This window comes from Pseudonaja textilis, chromosome 7 (genome assembly GCF_049901715.1).
Source record: "Pseudonaja textilis isolate UNSWEBS1 chromosome 7, rPseTex1.2, whole genome shotgun sequence".
Classification (NCBI taxonomy): Eukaryota; Metazoa; Chordata; class Lepidosauria; order Squamata; family Elapidae; genus Pseudonaja; species Pseudonaja textilis.
Window position 1 is genome coordinate 51,084,602 of NC_141996.1, and position 21,159 is coordinate 51,105,760.

The following is a 21,159-nucleotide window of genomic DNA, read 5'->3' on the forward strand; positions in this document are numbered from 1 at the left end:
ATTTCCTTCCTCAATCTTAAACTCACTTCTCCTAACAAAAAATATAAACAATAACAAAAAGCTAGAAGTTGTACTGAAGAAACACATACACTGAATTGCTAAATTTCTGTGACACAATGCAATCAGGTATTACAGGATTACAGGTTGCCTGCCTCTGTATTTAGTTTCACTCTGGGCTAGCTGTGAAAAACTAACAGCTCTCCGGGTGGCACATAATAGTTCTAAGAATTGGTTCTGCATGAGATAATATGTGTAGCTATCATCGTTTTTTGTGTGTGAAAAATAAAAGGAAAGCCAACATGATACAGTGCTTTAGGTACTGGACTGACACCAGGGAGACCCAGGTTCAAGCTACAGGCAACATGGAAGCTGGCCAACAAACTTTGAGCCAGTCATTATATTTTAACCCAATGTACCTCAAATGTTTGTTACTGCGGGAGTTTTATTCCCAAACTTCTGAGCAAAAATGTAATATAAATCTAACAAATATATAAATAAATTTTCTCTTGTAACTTTCTTCAGGTATTAAGCTATATAGGTGAACAGAAATTTATCTATGCAAATTTCCAGAGATGAATACTTCATGAATTCAAGTGAACACATTATAGAAAGATCACTTTCTTTTCTTCCCCACCTGCAGTTTTTAGCTAGCTACAGAGAATATAATCATGTTTTTACACTCTTGATATAAAAACACAATGCCTTAGTTTATTTGGCTTCCAGAGTAACAGAGTTTTAAAACATTATATTGTAAAAAGGCATCTAGCTTACACTAGTATGTCTGTTAGAAGGGGACCAGCATAAATATCAAGCCCACCAGGCCTTTCATATACCAATATTTGTTAAAACAGACTAACCTTATAAATAACAGTGGGGAAAAAAATAACTAAACATTTATTCACATCACTAATTATTTCAACAGATAGTAGCACCCTGACACCTAGCCAAACTCAAATTATTTCAAAAACCAGGATTGTATCAGGGTAGCACTTGAATCAAAGATAATGGGGCAATCCTGATTAGGAAAGAGTATATGTATGTGTGTGTGTATACACATGGATTCCCATTTTTTAAAAAAAAAGGTGGGGGGGAGAGGGCAGATCACCTTTGCACTGTTGCCAAGCAAAATACATGGATATATCATAGAGTCAGCAGGAGCTGAAGTAAGTTTTACAGGGGCTTTACCTTTTAAATGTATTCATTTTTATTATATCTCACATTTTTATAACACCCCCAAATAATAACACATATTAAAATAGTGATTAAGTTTATAGCATACAATGAACAGTTAATAATAGACAACAGATTTCAAGGACTACCACCCACCTGAGAAGATAGCACCTCATTATTATACAAATATTGTGCATGTTGACTCAACCAGTATTAGCAAAAATATTGTCTTTTAAATAAAATTTTTAAAAGCCGTATAAACAACACTTGTGACACAATTTTGTGTATATTTTTATATTGCTTCCACAAGTCCAATCACTAACATAGAGTAAGGTTATAGTACAGAAAAGTATTCTTACTATTTGGGTTGGTTGCACAATCAGATGTTTAGACTGGATTTGGCATTTTTATCTACCTATTGAGTCCTTTCCAAAGATCTGGGATGGGCAGATATTGTTTTTTGATGATGTTAATTATTGTTATTATATTTTCTTTTTGTCCTGACTTTATTATTTTACAAGTAACTCAAGCAGATCAATATAATTAATACATCTTCCTCCTCCTATTTTCCCCACAAAAACAACCTTTTAAAGATGTGTTAGGCTGAGAGAAAGTGACTGATATTTTGCTATTGGTTATATTGGTGACCTATTAGTATGTTCTAGATTCAATGAAGCATAATTACTGTGGGCTGAATAACAATTGTCTTTCTTACATAGTTTAGCAAATGGATTCAGTAGCATAAAGAATTCAGTGTCTTACTCTCAGTTGTTTTAATAATTATTTCCCATTTTCAATGGAAGAACAAATATTAATCTAATAAGATACATTCTTACATATTTTTTTACTTTGGTTCTTTATCCAGATGTATATATGTTGTTTAAAGTATCCATTAATATCTTTCCTTTTAAAATAGAAAATGCAAAATATAATCACTAGGACCACTTTTCATATACATTTTATTTTAGGTCCCTTTAATTACAAATGTTAAGAAGCTAGAAATAAATGAGTTTGCTGCCATTCTTCTAACTAGGCAGAAATGAATTTAAAAGATAAAAGATTATTTATCTACAAAAATTATAATTTATTCTTTTAAATTTCCAAATAACAGTCACAAATAACTAAAAACAATACCAACCTATTAGAACTTCCAATAAAAAAATATTTATACTCCAAACGTACTGCAGTGCCTTAAAATTAGATATCCAGAAGATAGCATCATGATGCACAGAATCATTAATATAAATACACTAGAACAGCAGTGTATATTTACTAAATTAATTTTAAATACTTAAAATTTTAATTTTGAAGAATTACATGTTTATTTAGTTTACTAGTTTTTTCAATCTCTGCCCTATATTTTCCCATAGAAATGGAACATGTAGCTACTTAAAACAAACACCCAATTCTATAAATAGTTTCTTAATTACAAAATACAGATCAAATTTTAAAGCTTGCATCACAGAATCAGTGCCAGTTATGTCAGAAGAGCTTCAAGTGATCCTGTATCCATTCCCAGGCTGTAAAGCTTTCTTCTCATACTATCATAGCTACAAATCCTATGTTTGCAGTTGATTTCTATTTACTTCTAAAATAGATGTACAATTGCAATACAAACAACAAAAACAAGCAGAGCATTGGCTGTCAGACAATTGGTTCTTGTTGAATTCTACTAATGTCTGCATTTAGATGGTTTTTATCATTGTAATGTAATATTGTGCATATAAGTAGGAATGAACTTTGCATGAGTTGCTGGTTTGATGAGTTTGCATGTTTGCTTTCCTCTTCTGGAATGGGGAGAAGATATAATTTGAATTGTTTTGCTTTAGCTGATTCCTTATTTCTCATATGCAAATAAAGAATTGTTTGAAAGAAATAATTCAATTATGAAATAAATATATCTCACAGCCAATTGCTTCTTCTGTGTCCTTTAAGAAAATATTTTAACACAAATTTGGAAATCTGCTAAAGGAGAACTAATTCTGGTTTATTTCTTTAGTTCTATAGGAACAGAGTTTGAACTTGCCATGCCTAGATGCATGTTTTGGTCAGGTACAGTGTTAAATTTTGCTTTGCTTTATATATATATATATATATATATATCTTCTGGATCTCTTCTGCCACACTGTGTAAATTTGAAAACCCCATGCTTTTCTGGAGCATAATATTCCAGAGACCCCCTCTTCAGCTTTGTTCGGGTATTTTCCCACGTCATTATAGTTGTGCTTTTAAAGTTGTAGCAACGTTTCGGCAGAATCTCATCTGCCATCATCGGGTATTGTGTTCATCTGTGAGTCAGATTTTCACAGCCGTTTCTGTTTTAAATTTGGGGCTAGCCTACTGCTGTGCCAGAATGGTTTTTTCTTCATCCTGATTGGTTGAGAGTCTTGGTCTGTGTTTATTGGTCTTGGAGTTTGCTGTGTTCTGCTTGATTGGTGTTTCTAATATCTTCTGTCTGTTTTGTAGCTTTTATTGTCTTGATTGGTGGCAACATTGTGTTTCCTGTATTGGAGGCTTTTAGTGTGGCTTGGCTCTGAGTAAACAGATGCTAACATTTATTAGGAAGCTAGGTTTCATCTGGGTGCCTGATGATTGCAGATGAGATTCTGCCGAAATGTTGCTACACCTTTAAAAGCACAACTATAATGATGTGGGAAAATACCCAAACAAAGCTGAATACCATATATATATATATAAAGAAGGCATACCTCTCAGACCCATAGTCAGCTCCAGAGGAGCACCACTACAAAACCTAGCTAAACACTTAGCAAAACAGCTACAGCCCCATGCTGAAACAGCAGCTTCACATGTACAAAACTCATACCACTTCTTGGAAATGATCAAAGATCTACACGTGGAACAAGAAGATCTGCTTGTAAGTTTTGACGTGGTTTCACTATTCACTCAAGTCCCGATAAAAGAGACCCTTGAAATCATCAAAAATAAATACCAACCAGCTAAACACCTCATGAAACTAGCAGAACACTGCTTAACCAACACATATTTCATATACAAAGGACAAAGATACAAACAAATTGAAGGAGCCCCTATGGGATCACCACTGTCACCCGTCATTGCAAACCTGTTCACGGAAGAATTTGAATCCAGAGCCCCAGCCAATGCCATCCTCAAACCCAAACTATGGTTAAGATACATGGATGACACATTTGTGATTTGGACCCATGGAAAAAAAACCTAAACAATTTCCTAACACACCTAAACAGCACACACCCCAAAATCAAGTTCACCATGGAAACAGAAACAAACAACTACCATTCCTAGATGTACTAATCTACAAAAAAACAGATGGCCCACTAGGACACACCATATACCAGAAGAAAACACACAGCAACTGCTACCTCAACGCCCAATCTCAACATCACCCAGCACAGATAAACTCCGTGGCTAAAACACTAATTGCCAGAACCAAACACCTGGCAGACAAGACACACATAAAGATTGAACTATGCACCTTGACTAAAGTACTGACAGCCAACGGCTTCCACAAAACCAAAATCACTGGCTTGATCCACAAAAACACACTGAGACATAATGGAGACCCAGAAGATGAACAGACCTATGGAACAGCTGTCATGCCCTACATAAGAGGTACTACAGACAAAATCAGTAAGATACTACACAGACATCACATCAAGACTGCCTTCAAAACAGACAGAAAAATAGCAGCCATCCTTAGAAACCCCAAAGATAAAATTGACCTGGAAAACCAAGGCATATACGAAGTCCCCTGTGCATCATGCCCGGCCACATACATTGGACAGACCAATAGAAGAATAAGTACCCGCCTGGATGAACACAAAAATGCAGTCAAAAAGCTGGAACACACTTCCTCACTAGTCCAACACATGGAAGCCACAGGTCATAGCATCAACTTCAGTGGTACCAAAACCCTAGCCACTATAGAAAACCCCAGCCACAGAATCATCAGAGAAGCCATAGAGATTGAAAAAAGACCAGAAAGCATGAATAGAAGAGATGATTCCACCAGACTGTCAATCATTTGGAAGCCTGCACTCACAAACAAAAAAATCTCCACATCACTAGCCAGACAAGCACCTGGGCACAAACAGATCCCGCCTGATACCTCCAGCTCAAACACACCCCAACCAGGCACCCAGATGAAACCTAGCTTCCTAACAAATGATAGCCGTCCATTTACCCGGAGCCAAGCTGCATTAAAGGCCTCCAATAAAGGAATACAATGTTGCCAGCCAATCAAGATACAAAAAGAGCCCCAAAACAGACAAAAGATATTAGAAACACCAATCAAGCAGAACACAGCAAACTCCAAGACCAATAAACACAGACCAAGACGCCCAACCAATCAGGATGAAGAAAAAAATCATTCTGGCACAGCAATAGGCTGCCCCAAATTTAAATCTGAAACCACTATAAAAGCCTGACTCACAGATGAACACTATACAGAAGCCTGATGATGGCAGATGAGATTCTGCCGAAATGTTGCTACAACTTTAAAAGCACAACTACAATGACGTGGGAAAATACCTGAACAAAGCTGAACACCATACATGTAAGTACCCCTGAAAACTTAAGAAAACAAATATATATTATATATATTATAAGTACTTTTCCTGAAATGGCAAATAAAGAATATGTATGTATGTATGTATGTATGTATGTATGTATGTATGTATGTATTTATAGCATTCAGCTTTGTTCGGATATTTTCCACGTCATTGTTGTAAGATAACATATCGGCAGAATCTCATCTCGAAACGTCCTACAACTTTAAAAGCACAACTACAATGACGTGGGAAAATACCTGAACAAAGCTGAATGCCATACATGTAAGTACCCGCGAAAACTTAAGAAAACACACACACACACACACATATATATATTCATTCTTTATTTGCCATTTCAGGAAAAGTACTTATAATCTCATTATTTTATGTATAGCACTCCCATTAAAATAATAATAAAGTGTTATTCTATCCCTGGCATTCATTCTATTAAATGCCATTAAAGGAATGTCTCCCTAGAGAACAGAGCTTCACTGTATCCACTATCTACACACTGATCTTTTAACATGTTATGTGATACTTGAAAGAATGGAGACTAGCTGGTACAAAGAAATAAGTGGAATAATCTCCTTATAACTTCAAATGGAAACTTAGAACCATAAAAAATGCAAAACTATAAATAACTTGTTTCCTTAAGCAAAAGAAAGAATCCAAAGTATGTTAATGATGCTTTGGAGAATTTCTTCAAACTTCCTCAATTATCCCTTTAACCTCTATACAATAAAATTGACATAAGCAAAAGTAAAAGAGAAGAGGAACCTGGCAGACAGATTAGTTTGAAAGAAAAAATTATAAAGGAAGGAAAGATTTTACATGTAAAGCAAGAGACTTAAAAGTGAACATTTCCCCTTTCCATTCATAATTTCTCTGTAATATTTCCATCTTATTATTTTAATTATAATTTGAAAATATTCCCCCAAACACTTGTCAAAAACTATATTTTTAAACAAATAAAAATAAATAAAATAGATGCCAACAATGGGCAGACTCATTCTCCTCCACAGCTGAAACACCCATTAGTCTTCCACAGGAGAGCTAGGTCTTAACTATTTCCTTCTGAAATGTCAAGAGGAATGAGGCCATACTTGTCTCTGAGGATAAATGATAAAGAGAGCCTTCACCAAGGTGGCTTATTTCCAAGGCTCACTCTGGCCAACTTTCCCTGGGGCAGCACTTGTAAGATGTGTTATTATTTCCCATTGAATCGAGAGAATTCACTTGAATTGGGCTAGCATCTTTAATTGAACCTAGAAGCCAAGCAGTAAACAATGGTGCTCTCACAAAAAGAGGTATCATATGCAGGACCTGTCAGGTTGGGATCAGAGGTTTAGTCTTCTGAGCTTTTGGACTCATACTAGAGTCCATCTTCAGGGAACTTCTTTCTAGCAGAGTATGTGCTCTGGGCTATTCTGTGTGTGGTATTTATATGGTGCCTGCTGTATCTGGCTTTTTAGATGTTGGCTAAGGCGTTGATGGCTGGCTATTAAGTTGTTGGCTATTGTTTCCTTGTGCTGCCAAGCCCTCACCTCTTAAGTACTTGATAAGCTGGTGGTAAATCAACAGCATATTGACTGACAAGGGGCCCATTTCCCAGGTTTCAATCACTTTCCTGGCTGCTTTTATGCCAGCTTGTCCAACACTCTTAGTAGCTGCAAAATTTTATGTCCTTCTTCACTGCAGTGTGAGGCTACCAATGCGTTTGAGTCTGCTTGTCTGACCACTCGCTTGTGTTGTTGCAATCTGGTAGTGACTTCCTCCCCATTTGTCCTAGATAGCCACAGGGGAAATCTATGTAGGAGATCCAATAGGTTTCATTGGAACTATCTCCCACCTCCAAGCAAGGTAGGAGATACTTCCAATGTAATCTACCAGAGCCCCTGAATAGATTGCTCCTGTGGCTATGCAGGACAGATGGGGAGATAGCTAACCACCAGATTGCAAGAATACAAAGTGAATGGTCAGACAAGGCAACCCAAACTCATTGATAGCCTCCAATTGCAATGTACAAGGACATACATTAATTTTGCAGCTACTACGATTGTATTGTAAGATTGTATTCTATGAGAGCTTAATGTCAGTTCCACCGGGTAGGTTAGACTAGGAAACCAACTCCATAGGAAGGCTATAATTACTTTTACTGAAAGTGTCTACAAAACCAGAATCTGCCTTCTTTTTATATTCTTGAGAATTAGGGAGGTGTCTCTGTGAGCTCCTTCTGAACACTTTGTTGTAGATTTAAAATGCATCTTCCCTCACTGCTTCAGTAATGGAGCTTCCATTATCTCCATCTTAGTTACTCATCTCATTCAAGATCCATTACAACAAGAGCAACCAATACAGTGTCAGAGGCAAACCCAGGACTGAATACGAACTAGCCCTATACAATTCTGTCCCACCACCTTTACCCCAAAAGAAACACACCAGAATTACTCTGGATAACAGCTGGTCTCTTGCAGAAAGGTGGCATTGCCCTCATTAACAAAGAACAGTTCACCAAAGCTTCAACTTGCTACTTCTGTGACAATTTTGACAAAGTGGGTAGGAAGAGATTTAGTCCATGGTGGCAGAACTAAAACCTATTTTCTTTAACAGTAAGTTTGAATCAAAATCAGAAGACTCTACAAAAAATCATACTGTCAACATATTTTGACCAGCCAACTTTTAGCCCTAAAATTAGAATTAATTCTAAACAATCTATGGATGAAATTACTGCAGAAACATATTGATATTCTGCCACTCTTACTACTTCTGTGAAGGTGTAAAGCTCTTAATTATGCCCAGTCATATATATTTTGGGTTTATGGTCAGCAATACTGTCTTTCTTCTATCACCTCATCTCATTAAATCAAGGCAATCTCTGAATGTCCAAATGGTGAGAGCTTACCGGGTTTTGCAAACAGAAATATTATCCCTATTACTCCAGTTTGGGTACCATGAGCCAGATGTATTCTCTCATCTGTTATGGATGATCGTACTATAGATTTATTTTAGATCTTGCATTTAGTAACTCTAGCCACAGCCCAAGATTCCAAATAGGCATCCTGTATGTAAGACAAGGTAATAGGGTCTGAAGGGTCAAACCATCAAGATTGCTTCCTCAACTGCCACCATATTATTTATTTCTCTCCACCCTTCACCATCTCAATTCTATTTCTCTCCATTCCACTCTCTTCAACCAGTGCAGTTCCATAACCTCTAGGGCTACATGGACCTTAATACAATCTCTTTGTGGCTGCTTCCAACAGTCAGTCAGTATCCACTGCACTACTAATCATTCTGTCTCCCCTGATATATCCACCTCCATATTTCTTCTCCCTAACTCTTAATTTTGCTTTCCTGGAGTTTAAAGGGAACATGTACTAACTCTCTAGGCAGTGGTGGTATTCAAATTTTTTACTACCAGTTCTGTGGGCATGGCTTGGTGGGCATGGTGTAGCTTTATGGGTGTGGCATGGCTTGGTGGGCTGGCAGGGGAAGGATATACTGCAAAATCTCCATTTCCACCCCACTCCAGGGGAAGGATACTGTAAAATCCCCATTCCCTCCCCACCCACTAACCTGCTTTCCACTTCTGTTCTCCTGTGCAGGGCAACAAAAGAAGACCCAGCTGATCAGCTAAGACTTGGGAGGCAGAGAATAGATGGGGGTGCGGCCAACTAGAGGTATTTACCAGTTCTTCAAGCTACTCAAAATTTCCACTACAGATTCTCCAGAACCTGTCAGAACTGGCTGAATACTACCCGTGACTCTAGCAGAAAGCATATAGTCATTCCTGTTCCCTCATCTGATGAATGACTGTTCCAATTTCCCTTCCAATCCTTCTTTTAAATCTCTTGAGATTTGACTGTGGCAATCCAACCTGCTTTCCAACAAATAACCCACAAAATTCTCAGACTTGGGCTGATCCAAACCCATCTCTGTCATTTTGTGACAAATAAGTGGCACATGACTCTTCTCAAAATTTATAATGCAGTTCCTCAAGTCAAATAGCTGCTCATTTTCACTGTTGAGACTTGGACTTGATGGTAGCTCATAGTTCCAAGTGGTGGCAGTCTGTCTAAGCATGGCATTAGCTACAACGCAAGATACTTTACTGAACATGATATTGGCTCTCCCGTACCATATCTGCTACCCATGAAGACATCACTATAAAACATACCTGATGATTCTCAAATTGTCACAGCCTCTGCTCACAAGCACCCTAAAGCCCCACAGGGCTCCCCACTTGATCAGATTCTCAACCTCTCTGTTCATTCTCATGCTGTATTCCATCACTGCTTCTTTCCATATTTTTTTACAGTTCTTCTGCTGACCATTCTACACAACACCAAAGTTCTAAAAACTACCCATACTACTTTCATTCTCACTTCTTAGATTCTCTTTCAATTGCTTCTAGAACATAAAAAAATCTGGTTTACCATGCCATAAACAGCCGTTTTATGGCTAAATACTTTTCCAGGTTGACTGAGAGCCTTTGCTATTGATTGTTTTAAACTTTAAATAACAATTAAAAAATTAAACAGTTCTGAAAGCTTCTTCTTTGAAATTACACACACACACACACACACACACACACTGTTTCCCCTAGCCCAATTTTCATGCCTGAGCCTAATATAAGCCAAATCCTCAAATCACCCCAATGGTGCCACTTGTGGCAGGACGCCACATGGCTCATTGCTCTGATGCTGCTGCTGACGCGTGCAATGGCACAACACACTATGCACCTCCTGCCATGAGCAGTGGCAGTGGCGCGATGAGCCATGTGGCCGCAGAAGAAGTTAGACAGCGGCATAACAGGTGTCAGAATATGGGAGATGTGGCTGTGGTAGTCCCAAGGTAAGTGGGTAAGACATCCCCTGAAAATAAGACCTGGTATTTATTTTGGAACCCAAAAGACCAGGTCTTATTTTTGAAGAAACACAGCACACACAGCACACATTTCCAACCCTCTCTGGAAGACAATTTACCAACCAAGTGGTGTTATTTCACCCTCTTGTGGTAGATCCAGGCATGATTTCATTTTTAAGTCTTGAACAGCATGGTATTGTTAACGACACAAAACTTCTATACTGTGGCTTATTTAAGGTTTCCAAGTTTTTTATATACATCCCAATTAAAGGATATGAAAAGTTTATTGGCTCAGAGTACATTTTAAGTAATTTAAAATCTTAGTCTTCTAAGCCGTTTCAAAGTAATTATATGGAAATTAAAATATTGGTTTAGAACAAATCTCTTCAGAAAAATCTCACTGGTAAGAAGCATGAAGTGTAGAAGGCAGGAATTTGCATGAAATTGATTCCCCCGCACTGCTTTTTTCTCCCTACTGATTTTTGCACTCTAAGTGTATGGTCACAAGGTTTTTAATGTGAACAAAAGGTCTTGATTCATATGAATGGCCACCTTCAATTTGCTGCCTAAGTGCTATTTTTAGGGTTCTGCAACCACCAAAACATTGACAGCAATGGGTCTTTTAATTCTGATTGGAGGGGAGATGATCACTGTCCCATTCTAATTTTCTTAAGTAATGTATCTGAGGGCTAGAGCTATTCTCTTCAGCTAAACTCCTGAGCATATTTTCCTGCAGAGTGTGTCTTATTTTCTATTCTACCAAAGGGATACAGGCATGAAAGGTAATTTCTTAAAATATTCATGAGCCACTGTACAATAGAAGTGGCTTGCCAAATTAGATGGAAAATGTGTCAGATATTAATCTAGGGAGCAGGACAGATAGCAGTGTTATAGGGCAAAAAACAGTGTACAGAAGCTAGTGTGCTACTTCAGCAAAAGTCAGAGAACGTGAATTGACAAATAAGTTGATTAAATGGTAAAGGAACGCTAAAGTAGCATGTTTTTTGGGGGGGGACACTGTAGTGGTATAACATGAAGGCATATGATCATGAATGGTTTTGGATTGATAATTAATGATTTAGCAAATGGAGGGGTCATAACATTTAACAATGGCAATAGTATCAAAAAACTTAATTGAAGATATAGATTTTTTACACTGAATAATGTATTTATTTGGCAAATAACTACTCTACTGCATTCTCCCTCCACTGAAGCACGATCTGTAAAGTAGCAATGTAGATATCCAGAAGTGGTCAGCGCATTAATTTCCAATTTTTAATGAGGTGGGAACCAATCTATAGTTTTCCAATGCAACATAACAAATTATTAATGCACCTTCTAGAATCTAATCTAGTTGGAAAAATTACAAAAATAAGCATAGAAGAGACATTGTATTCCTTTCATCTAAGAAGGAATGCCAAGATTAGAAAGCTCAAAGATTTCTTTGTGATGCTGCCATAGCATTCTGGGCATCCTATTTTGCCCAGCTGTTTTTTTCCCCTTCCTGACTATGTGAGGAGTCAAAAGATTCTTATCCAATTCAAATCGTTAAGATGTTCCTGGGTGTGCAGAATGAGCAGCTGGCATCTAAACCCACCAAACTGTTGCCTTAGGAATGAATGCTCAAGTGAGGATTTCAGGCGTCCTTGGCACGTTTCTTTTTCCGAAGGAAGGGCATGAACGCTCCCGCAGAGAATATTCACAACCACGGAAAAGACCCTTTCGGCCGCTAACCCCTTATTTCACAATGTGGAAACATCCTGGTCCACCGCCTTCCAGATGTTCAGCTCCTGTGGGACCATCTACAACCGCGGCTGGCTTTCCTGGACCGGCGGTCAGGCCTGCCTTTCGGCCGCTCTCTCTCGAGGCCACGATCCTCCTTCTCGGCCCGATCTGTCAGTTCTCCGGCGGGCAGACACTCCCTTAACACACGCGCGCGTACACACGGTCACCCGCCCACCCGGGCCGCACTCGGAAAGCGAGGCAGCTCCTCCACCTGGCTTTTTCCCACCCGCTCGCCTTTCCCGTCGGTTCACCCACCCTGCAGGGACCATCGGCGAAGAAGACGGCCAACGGCAGGTTACAGGCGATCAGGGCATGGGGCAGGTCGTGCAGCGAGACCGTCTCCATGTCGATGAAGTTCCAATCCGAATCCACCTCCACCGCCGCTTCCACCTCCTGCTCCGCCGCCTTTTCGTCGCTTTCGGGCTGCGTCTCGCCAACGGCGGCGGCGGCGGCGGCGGCAGCTGTTGCCTTTGCGTCTTCTGAGGTTGCCGCAGCCCTCCTCTCGCCTTGCTCGCCGCCTTCCTCGTACGGCTTCTGCTGCTCTTCCCAGCCGCCCCCCCGATCCTCCATGCCGAGGGGCGGGGAGGAGTTAGAGGGTGGCAACACACGCGTTCGGGCTGGGCCCAGCTGAAGTAGGAAGAAACATGGATTAGCTTCGTCGCCGCCCTCCCGAAAATTAACCCCCTCGGCCCCTGAGGTGACGTCAAGGCCTGTCCCGAGCCAATCAAACTCCTCGACTCCACTTCAACAGATCACCTATCGTGAGGCGTCTCGGCTCCACAACAACCATTTTAGCTGAGGGCACTGCCCGCTTTGCTTCTCCGCCCCTTTCTCGGTTCCTTCCTTTGCGAAGAGCGTAGCATTGGTCTCCCGCGCCCTGCACCGACCATCTCCTTCGCTTTCGTTGGATAGACGCAGTAATTTCGAGCCCCGAAGGCTTTTTTTAGATGAATGAGAAAGGCGTTTTCTAGCCCATGTAGGCCATATGATTGAGGCTTAAGGCTGCATTTAAGTTATTTATCTAGTTCTTAAGCTAACGAGATCGAGACAGCCATTCAAACATTTCCCATATACTGTAAGGCTGTTTTCAAACGTTGGTCATTGCCTGAAAAATACACCTATAAAGATAAAACATCCTTCTCGGGGTGCTGTATATTAAGTTCACTACCATAGCTTTTTGTAAAGATACTCCGTTACAATGACTAGACTTCAGTCCTTATCCTCACTCATTTGGGAGCAGCTGCTTAGCACATGGTTCTCGACCTTTTCTTCAACTACTGACCCCCTCTAAATACCTTTTGTGGCCACAGACCATGGCCACGGACTCCCAAGACTTAAGTCAAGATTTAAACCATAACATTTCTTCAAGTCTTTGCAGACTCCACCTCCCCCAGGTTGACACTGCGGACCACAGGTTGAGAATCACTGGCTTAGCACAAAGAGGGTAGTGTTTCCACCAAATTTTGGCTGACATATTTGTATCTTACCTTATTTTGCATCCCCTTTTTTGTATTCCCACAACAATGACTATGTGAGGTGTTTAATAGCTAAGAGCCAAGTCATTTGGCCAGTGAGTTTCCTTGGCAGAGGGTTGATCTGAATCTGGGTGTCCCAGGTCATAATCCATAAGGACTGCATCATAGTCCCTATGTCTATGGAGATCCTCAATTATCTAGGTCAAGGGTCTTCAAACTTGGCAAGTTTAAGACTTGTGGACTTCAACTCCCAAAATTCCTGAGCTAACATGACTGGAGGAGGAATTCTGGGAGTTGAAGTCCACAAGTCTTAAAGCTGTCAAGTTTGAAGACCCCTGATCTAGGTCATAGTTGTCCCAAAGGCGTTTTTCCAAAAGGCAACTGGACTTTTTTGTTTGTCTTTTTCCTTGAAAATACTTTGCTTCTCATCCAAGAAGGTTCATCAGATCAGATCATCAAGACCAAGAAAGTCCAGTTGCCTTTTGGAAAGCACCTTTGGGACATAGTTTCTGTGACCATCAGAAGGGTAGGGAGAAGGGGGCTTCCAGTTTGAAGTCTCTTCAGCGACAGACAGAAATCCGCGATCATGTGCGGTTTCGGTCTGGGCTCGCTGCTGGAGCGCCCCGAGACAGCTGGTTTGGGGGCTAAGCCACCCCGTAGAGGTGGTGAAGAAGGGGGAGACTGCCTGCAGGGTTGAGGAGAGCTGCATCTCTCCTCCTCAGCTGGCCATTACTCCCTTTCCCGAAGGCGGTTGCAGCGGTGGTCAGAAATGGCCACCTCAAAGAAGAACTTGACCAGAAAAGAATGTGCAGGAGGAAGATAAGAAGTGAAAGTTTTGGCTGATCAGGTTAAATTGTAAAAGCAACAACTAAGGTACCCTGGAATCTAAACTTACAAAAAAATGACATCGCTCCCAAAGAAGAGTCGGAAGCAGTGAAGGAAAGTGAAAAGGGGAAAGGTTTGGGGTTTTTTCCTTCTCTCTCCTTCCCTATACTGACAACTAAGAGACTTAAATAAGAAATTGGAAAAATCCACTTTGACATTAACAGGCAATTGAGCTGAAAATAAAACAAAATGTCAAAGGGATAACAAAGATTTCTGGACACTAAAAAATTTTTTCATAAGCAGGAAGGGAGAGAAAAAGAATAAGGGCAGGATCTGGAAGAGCTAGGAGACTGCCTGGAATTAAAAAGAATCTACAGTAAAACTTCAACAAGACTTCTAAAAGATACATTTTAACTGAAACTTTGTAACTAAACAGTAGAACCCCACAAAGAGAAAGTGGAAAAAAAGGAGCAAAAAAGAAACAGCTTGTGTGTATTTGGATTATTTGGTGATCTTTGGATTTTTGGTTATTACATTTGAATGACTAAAATTAATCGGGTGGTTGTTTAAAAATTTATACAATGGCACCACTTCTGGATGAATTGAAAATGGAACTTAAAAAGTACAAAGAAGATGCACAAGAAGGGAGAGGTTCTTTTGGCTTTGTTTTTCAATTCTTAGAAATGGAGATTTGGAACTATGAGAAACGACAAGAAAAGACTGCAAAACAAGAAGACTGGGACCAAGAAGAAGCCATCCTTAATGAACAAGTAATTCTATGTGGGGAAGAAAAAGGAAAGGGGGGAAAGAGAATGGAGAATTTAAGACTTAAAAAAACAACCAAAGAAAAGAAAAATAATTCGAAAAATAAGTATAATACTGGAAAGCAACAGAAAAAGGGAATACAGAAGAGAGAAATAGAGGTAGAGAGACAAGGGTGTAAAAAGGGGAGAGAGAAGAAGAGAGGGAAGAAGGAAAGGATAAGTTACAAAGGACCGGAGAAAGATATAGAGAAACAGGACCTATTTAGAGATAATGGGTGAAAATCTAACTGTAAAAGGGATTCTGTAAAGGTACATAAGATTGTATTGTTATAATAGTAACAGAAATAACTTTAGAAAATTGGAAACAATGTATGATCAAAATGAGGAATAAAATAGTGTAATTTAGTGAAATGTTTGTTAATAAAATAAGTGAAATAAAATAAATGAGAAAATGAAATTAGGAAGGAACGGGAACGTGTTAATTAGTTAATGTTTTATAAAATATAAGTGAGGGGGGATTAATTATGGAAAGTTTATAATTGTCCCCATAGAAGTATGATATTTAATTGAAAAGTAATGTTAAAGAAGTTAAGATTTTAATGAACATTAATATTAATGATAGAATTGAATTGGAATGGAATGTTTTGTTTTAATTACATATATTTATAGTTTTTTTTTTTAAAGAATATAGTGTGTATTTTAAGAATGTACCAAGCAGAATCCGAATGGAAGTTATGTATTATATTGAATGTTATAACTTTAGGGTATATATTGAAGCTTAAATAAGAGTTAAATGGATAAACTTAAAAGATATAAAGGCGTCATACTCCAGTCAGTAACTACAGGAGAAATTTTGTTTAATGAGAAAAGATAATAGATAATTGAAATAGGAAAGACAAAAAATATAAATATGATTTGAATTGAACTGAGATGAGATAATTAAAATAAAATTGAGAAAATTAAAAGAGGGGAGAAGCTATGCAGAAAATGTAAAACAGTAATAAGGTATGAAATAGAACATAAAAATGAGTATGAAGTAGAATTTGTGTCTGTACGAAGAAATGTAACCCGGGATTATGCTACTTTCAAAAAAGATGTTTTATTTGTTTTTGGTTTTTTTGTGAAAACTCAAATAAAATTTACAAAAAAAGGGGGGGGGGTAGGGAGGAGGGAATAATGGCAGCCAGTCTGAATAGATTTAAGGCATAGATGTTTTTTTTAAATTAGATGGAATAAAAATAAGGCACATGTAGTTAAATCCATGGTTACAAATGATGAAATCTAGGTATCTGAGGCAGTAAGCCTCCTTAGCGGTTGCTAGGGAACAAGCATGGAACGCTGATGACAGCCTGACTACTCTGGAAACTAAATGCCCACCAGTTTTTATGTACCTATAATGGAAGAAGGCACCTGTGAATTATATTGAAGTCTATATGCTGACATAAACATGTCCCTCCCAACTCAAGATTCCACATTCAGGCATTTATTGCATAAAAAGCTACCAGAGGCAGCAAATGTGTTTTATCATAATCTGCCTCAGGTAAACAGGGATACTTTTTTTGTTTTTTTGTTTAAAGCAGGGATATGAAGCCTACAAATTGAAGCAATCAAGTTTGTTTATTTAGTGAGATTTCTAACTACTTTTCTCAAAGAGCTCCCTTCCCTTCAACCCTGCAACAGCAGAGTGAACTGGATTGGGATAAGAAAGAATGATTAGCCTCCAGTCATCAATTATATATGATACAGTTCTAGACTTTTTAAAAAAAGAAATCATGGGAATGCAACGTTCAAGATAAGCATGCTTATGTGATACAGAATGAAAACTGAAGAATGAAGCAACAACAGAAACTCAATATTTTGTTTTTTTTCTAGACATCAAATATTTATTTACATCTGAAACCTCATTCTGACTATTTTCTTCCGATAAATCATTGTATTAGTATTTCTGGACTAATATTTAGGTAAGCATCCTGGGCAAAGGTATTTCCAAGATATCTGTGGGAGATGTGATCACCAAATCCGAAATTGAGACTTTTCTTAATTCAGAATAATATGTACTACATTTATTAGATACTAATGCCAAAGGAATATTGATCCTTCTGGGATATTGATCCTTCTAGACATAAATATAATTATCTTGCAAATTATTAATAAAACCTGTACACATGAACCTTAATATATTTATTTTGAAGCAAATCAGGCAGATTTCAGGGCAGAGAGAGAACAAATTGGAATGAGAGCAGTTTAAATTGGATAAACAGTCAGACTATCAGAATATCACGGACAATCAAATACTACCATCTAGTGGTAGTTGATGAAATATACAAATGAAATTTTGTTTATGCCAGAGGGGCTAGTATGGAATGGAATGGAGTGGAGTGGAGTAGAGTAGAAAAGAGTAGAATGGAATGGAATGGAATATTCTTGATTGGCCAAGTGTGATTGGACACAAATAATTTATCTCTGGTGCATAAGTTCTTAGTATATATAAATACAAACAGAAAGTGATAAATCATAAATCATAAGATACAATCATAAATCATAAGATATAACCAAGGAAGTGTTAATCATAAGATACCAATAGGAGTAGGTAATAGGAAGGATGAGAAGGTTAATAATAATACAGTTCTGCTTCATAGTAGATATCCTAGATAGTGCTGTGGGAATTATGTATTTAACAGAGTGATAGCATGGAGGAAAAAACTGTCTTTGTGTCTGTTTTGGCATGCAATGTCCTGTAGCAGCATTCTGAGGGGAGAAGTTGAAACAGTTTATATCCAGAATGTAAGGGGTCTGTAGATATTTTCTCAGTTCTCTTTCTATCTTGTGCAGTATACAGGTCCTCGAAGGAAGGCTGGTGGCAGTTGTTTTTTCTGCAGTCCTAACTATACCAAACCACACAGCTATAGAAGTACAAATGATAGAATCAATGATTCCTCTGTAGAACTGTATCAACAGCTCCTTGGGCAGTCTAAACTTTCTGAGTTGTTGCAGGAAGAACATTCTTTGTTGTGCCTTTTAATGACGGTTCTAATGTTATGTGTCCATTTCAAGTCCTGGGAGATTATAGAATCCAGAAACTGGAAGGTCTCTATTGTTGATACTGTGTTGCCCAATATTGTAAGATATGTTAGAAGAGGTGGGCTCCTCCTAAAATCTCTACAGTTTTAAGTGTGTTCAGTTCTAGATTGTTCCGGCTGCACCATAGGGCTGGTTGTTCAACCTCCCGTCTACATGCAGATTCATCATCATCTTGAATGAGACCAATGTTGTATCGTCCACAAACTTCAGTACTTTAACAGAGGGATCCTTTGATATGCAGACATTGGTAAAGAGAGAAAAGAGTAATGGAGAGAGCACATGGGGACACACTTCTCATATTTTCTAAAAGCTGGAAAGTTGATGGTTAGAATCCAAGCAATTTAACATATTGGCGTCCTGTAGTATTATCATGGAAATACTGCATTTGAGTCTGTGGATCTTGAAAAAGTGGATAAGGTCCTCTGTGATTCTGCATCCTGTTGGAAAGGTCCTTGCTCTAGATCGGGGTGTTAAACATAGTCCTGCAATGTGGTCGGATCTGGCCCATAGGGCCATCCTGGAAAATGTAAGGGGCTAGCCCACATTGCTTTGGGCCGGTCTATCCAATGCAAAGAGGAAACATTGGGCCAGCATGGCTTCAGCCCAGTCTACCAAGTGCCATGCCCACCCAGTTGGTTACACCCATCCAGTCCGCCACACCCAGTGAGTGGTGTCAAGCTGGCCATGCCTATCCATCTGGCCACACCCATCCAGTTGGCCACACCTGCTTGGCCCCCCGAGGTTAACCACAGCCCTGATGCGGCCCTCAATGAAATTAGTTTGACACCCCTGCTCTAGATTCAATTACAGTAACCACCAATGCACCATTGAAAGAGCTGAAGCATCCGGTTAGGGACAAATCACCATGGAGAAAATCTTTTAGGTCACAAGAGTCAAAAACAATTTGATGGCATGTAATCAATCAATCAATCATCAAGGCTTAAAACGGTGGTATTGTAGTCTTGATAATTACTATATAATATTAAACTGTATATAAGATAAACACTCTGACTATTTGCAACAGCAGTAGCTGATCACATTACATTCTTTATGCTAGTTTTGCCAGACTAAGCTGAACATTTAATACGGTTGTCTACATAAACTAAAATAATTCCATTTAAAGGAATAAATGTCATAAACACAGACAAAATTCAGAGACTATGGGGGGAAAAACACCCATATCTTCTAAAACACTAAGAATCAATATTTAAGGGTAAAAACTTGAATATTTCAACAATACATCAATTAGAATTTATCTGACTATATTTATTTGAGAACAATCAAAAGTATTTTTGTGTAATCAAGGAAAATGAAAAGGTAGCACTATCAATAGGTACTGCTATTGTGAATTGTGTAATGTTTCATGCTTATCTTGTGTATATTTTAGCTTCATGTAGAAACATCAGGGTTGCACTTCGTATTTTTTAGTCTTCTATCCCATTGTTTACGTACTATATTTCTCATGAAAAGAAAAGGAGAGAGAGGATAAGCTGGATTAAATCATCTTTAATATATTAAAGGTTAAAACTGCCACAAGTTTGTTTTCCATTTTTAAACCTAAAATTGACATATCTTTTAGTTAGTTATACTTAGATGAAAAAATAGTAAAATCAATGCATATAGTTTCCTTTCTTTTATCAAAATACTAACATCCTCTGATGTCTACATTTTGGACATAATAAAATAATTGAATGGATGAACCAGAAAAAAATGTACAGGTCCTGAAATACTGTTCTGTGCAGGAATCTTCTAAGCTATCGCATACCTTCCATTCCATTCTCTGGATATAAAAATATGGAATAGTACTAAGGATTACACCTTGGAAGTTCCACTTAATATTTCTCTCCTTATTGTTGCAAAATTATTTATAAGCAGAATCCTTTGGGTAGACCAATTGCAAACCCATTGTCTGGCTCAAATTTATCCAATGACCATGAGCATATCGTAAGATCTAAAAGCTTTATTGAGATCAAGGTTCACTACGTCCACAATGTTATCTAGGTCTACCAAATTAATTGTTATGTTTTTTTAAAAGATAAAATTAATTTGACATTTCTTCTTCTTAATAAATCCATGCTGGCAGCATGCTTTTCTAAAAAATCTCAAATAATCTATTGTACAGGTAGTTGTCGACTTACAACAATTCATTTAATTCAAAGTTAAAATGACACTGAAAAAGGTGACTTATGATTGTTTTTCACAGTTAAGAACTTTGCAGCGTCCCCAGGATCATTTGATCAAAATTCAGATGCTTGGCAACTGGTTCATATTTATGACCTTTGCTGTATCCCAAGGTCATGTGATAATCTTTTGTGACCTTCTGACAAGCAAAGTCAATGGAAAAACCAGATTCGGTTAACAACCGGGTTACTAACTTACTAACTGCAGCGATTCACTTAACAACTGTGAGAAGAAAGGTCGTAAAATGGGGCAAAACTCACTTAACAAATGTCTCACTTAACAATAGAAATTTTGGGCTCCATTATGGTCGTAAGTAGAGGACTACCTGTATTAACTTGTTTAGTATAGACATTAAGCTAACTGGACTGCAATTTCTTGATTTTTCTCTTTCCATTTTTGAATAGTAAGCTTCTGTTTGCTCTCCTCTAATCATTTAGTACTTGATTAGTTCTCAGAGAGATTTTA

General features: G+C 38.3%; 2 protein-coding genes across 3 annotated transcripts in view; one reads left to right on the plus strand and one right to left on the minus strand.

Moving 5' to 3' along the window:
• Positions 1-13,034, minus strand: part of RCAN1 (regulator of calcineurin 1) — a 30,211-nt gene extending 17,177 nt beyond the window's left edge. The window contains exon 1 of one of the 2 annotated variants that reach the window (XM_026700547.2): positions 12,624-13,034. In XM_026700547.2, the coding sequence (XP_026556332.1) occupies positions 12,624-12,938 (315 nt within the window). In that variant the 5' untranslated portion in view covers positions 12,939-13,034. The remainder of the gene's footprint in view (positions 1-12,623) is intronic. The other variant, XM_087937592.1, reaches the window with a different exon arrangement.
• CLIC6 (CLIC family member 6) overlaps positions 1-21,159 on the plus strand; it is a 103,776-nt gene that overhangs the window by 61,535 nt on the left and 21,082 nt on the right. The window lies entirely within an intron of this gene.